General features: G+C 38.5%; 1 protein-coding gene across 1 annotated transcript in view; it reads right to left on the bottom strand.

Annotated features, from left to right (window-relative positions):
* ufc1 (ubiquitin-fold modifier conjugating enzyme 1) overlaps nucleotides 1-385 on the bottom strand; it is an 887-nt gene extending 502 nt beyond the window's left edge. The window contains exon 1 of the mRNA XM_049604912.1: nucleotides 1-385. This exon is cut by the window's left edge and continues 502 nt beyond it. Coding sequence (XP_049460869.1) covers nucleotides 1-279 — 279 coding nt within the window. The 5' untranslated portion in view covers nucleotides 280-385.
* Between the last annotated feature and the right edge of the window lie 4,615 nt (nucleotides 386-5,000).

Here is a 5,000-nt window from a genome sequence, read left to right as displayed (position 1 = left end):
GGTGTCCGGATACGTCACCGGAATGTCGAACTCCAGCCGGAACTCGTAGCGCAGTAGCTCGTGGATGAACCAGCACGTACCGGTCCAGCGCGTGCCGTCCGTGTTGCTCTCGAGGCGGAACCAGTCGTTGTCCGCCGCCTTGTTCTGCTCCACGAACTGGATCAGAGCCTGGTACTCCTCCTTCAGCCGCTGCGGCCACAGCGCGTGGTCCCGCGGCCCCGCGTGCGTCTTCAGCAGCGGGATCTGTGACACGGCTCTGCGCGTGGCGTCGTCCGCCATTTGGTCGGCTCCAGAGAGAAGCGGCTCCGGTCCTGGTTCACCGTCTGAGCTGCTCTGAGCACTGACGTGGACTTCTGGTCTGTCACGTTGCGGAGCTGCTTCCTGTACGGGATTTTCAGAACAAAAGCCTCCTCATGTGAACACGCTGAGACGAACTGACGGTGCACGAGCTCGGGCGGCTGCTGCAGGGGGCGGAGACTTTTTTTTTTTTTTTATTGTGCGACACACAAAACCTTACATACAGACATACACTCATAGATACTTACAAACATACATGGGGTGCAGAGATACACACAAAGCAAGGGTAAAAAAAACCCAACAAAAAACAAAAGACAGCCAGAGGCCTTTACAGATCACTTCCACAAAATTTCTCCATAATAGAGTATGTTTTTGTGGCTTTCTTATTTCTAATGTCCTTAACTGTGGCAGCATAACGGTGCCGTTCTTGTCGAAAGGGTACAATGTTTGGTTTAGATTTGACCCATTTGTTTTTATGGATGTGAAATTTCCCCAAACTCAAGATCAACTGACAGAAAAAACACAAATCTTTGTCTTGATCAAAATAAATAAAAATGTGTTTTTCCTGGAAACTGATCGTTCTTCCTGTTTTCTCTTGCACAAAATGTTGAACATCTTTCCAAAAAGTTCTACTGTAAGTACATTGATAAAATAAGTGAGAGATGGTTTCATCTTCAAGTCCACAGAAATCACACACATATTCAATGTCCAGTTTAAATATTTCTAGTGTTTTCTTTGCAGGGTAGATTTGATGTAAAACTTTAAACGAAACTTCTTTCACCTTGTTATTAAGACAGAATTTGTCACCAACCACCACGCTTTATGCCAGTTAACCTCTCCAAATTGTGCAGTCCAGTAAATTTGACCTCTAGGCAGAATCCTTGATTGTAAGCAGCTTCTGAAATATGTGTTAGAGCAGGATTTTTTTGTAATGTCTACTTTACCCACAAAAATATCACAATTATAATTTTCTGCAACAGCAGCATTTCTTTCAGTCCCTTTAAGAAGCTGCAGCACACCCTGTGGTAGTGCATCAAAAATCACAGCATATTTCTTCGACGTGACTGGCAACTGAAATTTTAACAAAAATTCTTCATAAGAAAGTAAAAAAACCTTGATCATTGATAAGTTGGTCAACGAATAAAATTCCATGCTCCACCCAATCCTTATAAAACAGTGATTTGTTTTTGTAAAGGATGTCTTCATTCTTCCAAATATAATACCTGGTTGGTGAGAAATTATGTTTGTAGATCAGTTTCCAGGACAGCAAAGCTTGTTTGTGAAAGTTGGAAAGTTTGGCATGAAGTTTTTCAACTAGTTACATTTCAACATAAACTGTATTCCACCTAATGAATTAAATACATGTGTGGCAAAAGAGTTCCAGAAGTTGTTTTTCTGTCTGCATAAGTTGATTAACCAGTTAATCTTAAAAGAGCGATTTAATGTTTCAAAGGTTAACACATCCAAGCCACCATCCCTCTTGGCGTTACACAAAATATTCTTCCAGATAAAGTTGAATAACATTTGATTTAGTTTCTTAGAGACTACTGCAGGCATTTCTAGTGCTAGCAACAAATATACAGATCTTGATATTCCTTCAGCTTTAGATAACAGCGTCCGACCATTTGAGGATAGATCGCTTATTAACCACATATTGAATTTTCTTTGTATTTGTTGAGTTATTGGTTCAAAGTTTACCTCCGAGCGCCTGTTCTCATTTCAAGCACTACACCCAGATCTGTCACAGTTTGTTTAATGGGAATATCACTCAATTCTAACAGATCACAGTGTTTAAGGGCAAACAGCACAGATTTATTAAGGTTCATTGTCAATCCAGCAACCTCAGAAAACTCTCTGATGCACCGCACAGCTGTGTCAAGTTCATTTTGATTTGACAGAAAAATTGTTGTATCATCCGCTAATTGAGCCAATTTGAATTCTCGACCTAAAGCCCTTATACCCTGAAAGTTGCTTCTTTTAATATGTGTTGCCATGACCTGTGTGACCAGCAAAAACAAAAAAGGACTTAGTGGGCATCCTTGTCTGATTCCACGACTGATATTAAACCTGGGCGTTGTACCATTTGTTACCTTAATTGAGCTGTTACTTCCTTTATAAAGTGTTTGAACTGCCCTCAAAAACCTATTTCCGGCGGAGACATAGGGCGGAGACACCAAGCTGTGGTGACGTCATACAGTTTCCCAGCAGCCTTCAGTCCATACAGGAAGTGACAGAAACACTGACTTCTTGTCGGATTTGAGCCTGTGAGCAGTCATCAGTTTGTTTTCATTATGATGGAGTAATTAGGGTCCGGGCAGCTAAACTGCCAGGACACTAATGTAATCCTAGGTATTCTTCGTCTTCTTCTTCTTCTTCTTCTTCTTCTTCTTCTTCTTCTTCCGAGGAAATCATACTTCCCATGGGTGAAAACTCACCAAACTTTGCACAAAGGTCCAGTCTCATGCCAGATATCCTCAGCTGTAAACTCAAGCCAATAGTCCTGATGGTGGCGCTACAGCAAGCGTCTAAAGTTCAAAACTTTGAAAATTCATAACAAACCAACCATACGTGCTACAACTTCACAACTTTCATCAAACTGTAGCGCCAATACTGAAGAAACTTTTGTTCATTTAAACCTATTAAAAATTATGAAGTTCATCACTCTGTTTTTTTCAAAAACTGTAAAACTTCTTAAACCTATCTCCTCCCACAGTTTTTGCTCAGTTGACACCAAACTTGCTACAGAGCATCTTCAGACTGTCCTACACAAACGATGTTTCTCAGATTTTTGATTTATCAAAAATTGAGCCTACAGTGCATCAAAATATTTGACTGTAAACGGTACTGTAAACATATACATGTGAATTCTTGCTAAATAAATGTTCTTGAAAAAAATGACAAAATTCTAGAAAATTCTTTATCTCAAACTGAATTTTTGACAGCATTTTGAATTTTGCTCTAATGTGAACAATTGGAGTCAATGTAAAAATGGCAATTTTAAACATTAGCTTTTCACTTATGGAGCAAATCAATCATTGTTACAAACAAATTACCAACATCTCCATGCTGTCTAGATGCAATAAGTGTATTTTCAGATTTTTGTTTCGATAACTGAATTTTTTACAGTGGTTTCAAATCTGCCTTTCCATGCATGTATGGCTGCTTTCCTACACAACAGTGAATGGCTTACTCAATCTGTGAAGCCACTGTTGAGTTGCTACTTGCCATTTAGCTCAGAGTGGTAGATGGCCGTCTTAGGTTTCAGAGGTTGTGGATTTGAGCCTCAGTTGGCACAGAATCCACATTGTAATGTAAAGATCTTTTTGTGCTCCAGCTTATTGCTTAAAATTGTCTGAGCATGACTGATCACTGTGCAGCATCTTCAAGTCTTTTTTCTGCTAGAAAACCTGCCTACTCATGCTTGAAAATAAACCAAACTTTGCACAAAGATCCAGTGTCAGTACTTCAGTGCGAAACCATCCGAGGCTTCTCACTTTGCACATAGCTCAACTAGTTAAACATCAGTTTTTCACTTATGGAGCAAATCAATCATTGTTACAAACAAATTACCAACATCTCCATGCTGTCTAGATGCAAGATGTGTATTTTCAGATTTTTGTTTCAGTAACTGAATTTTTTACAGTGGTTTGAAATCTGCTTTTCCATGCATGGACGGCTGCTAAACCTGCACGTCTGGCTTAGTCAGTGTGTGAAGCTACACATGAATTGTCTCTGACTAATTAGCTCAGTGAGATAGAAATTGATTCTTAGTCTCAGAGGTTGTGAGTTCAAGCCTCAGCTGATGCAAAAGGCAGATTGTGTTGCTAAATTCCTAAATGTCTTCCAATTCTTCTGCTTGTTGCTCAGAATTGCCTAAAAATGCCCGGACCCGACCCATCGCTGCACAGCAGCTATAATTTATTAAAATGTTTCACTGCTTATCTGAAATTTGTCCTCATGAATTCATCTGTAAATCAGAATCACATCAGTCTGACCTGTCACTACAGCAACAGAGACTCAACGCACTGTCTGACTGAACACTTCATATGTTTTACAAGATAACAGCTTTCATTAAACATCAGTCAGATATAGTCATATATCATCAGATACTATCAAATATAATCAGATACAGTCAGACATATTCAGATACAGTCAGATATAATCAGATACAGTCAGGTATAATCAGATATAATCAGATACAGTCAGATATAATCAGATATAATCAGATACAGTCAGATATAATCAGGTATAATCAGATATAATCAGATATATTCAGATACAGTCAGATATAATCATGTATAATCAGATACAGTCAGATATAATCAGATACAGTCAGATATAATCAGGTATATTCAGATACAGTCAGATATAATCAGATATAATCAGATACAGTCAGATATAATCAGGTATAATCAGATATAATCAGATATATTCAGATACAGTCAGATATAATCAGATACAGTCAGATATAATCAGATACAGTCAGGTATAATCAGGTATATTCAGATACAGTCAGATATAATCAGATACAGTCAGATATAATCAGGTATAATCAGATATATTCAGATACAGTCAGATATAATCATGTATAATCAGATACAGTCAGATATAATCAGATACAGTCAGGTATAATCAGATATAATCAGATACAGTCAGATATAATCAGATACAGTCAGGTATAATCAGGTATATTCAGATACAGT

Source organism: Epinephelus fuscoguttatus, linkage group LG18 (genome assembly GCF_011397635.1).
Source record: "Epinephelus fuscoguttatus linkage group LG18, E.fuscoguttatus.final_Chr_v1".
NCBI lineage: Eukaryota > Metazoa > Chordata > Actinopteri > Perciformes > Serranidae > Epinephelus > Epinephelus fuscoguttatus.
Note: the sequence above shows the minus strand (reverse complement) of the source record. Positions and strands in the feature narration are given on the sequence as shown.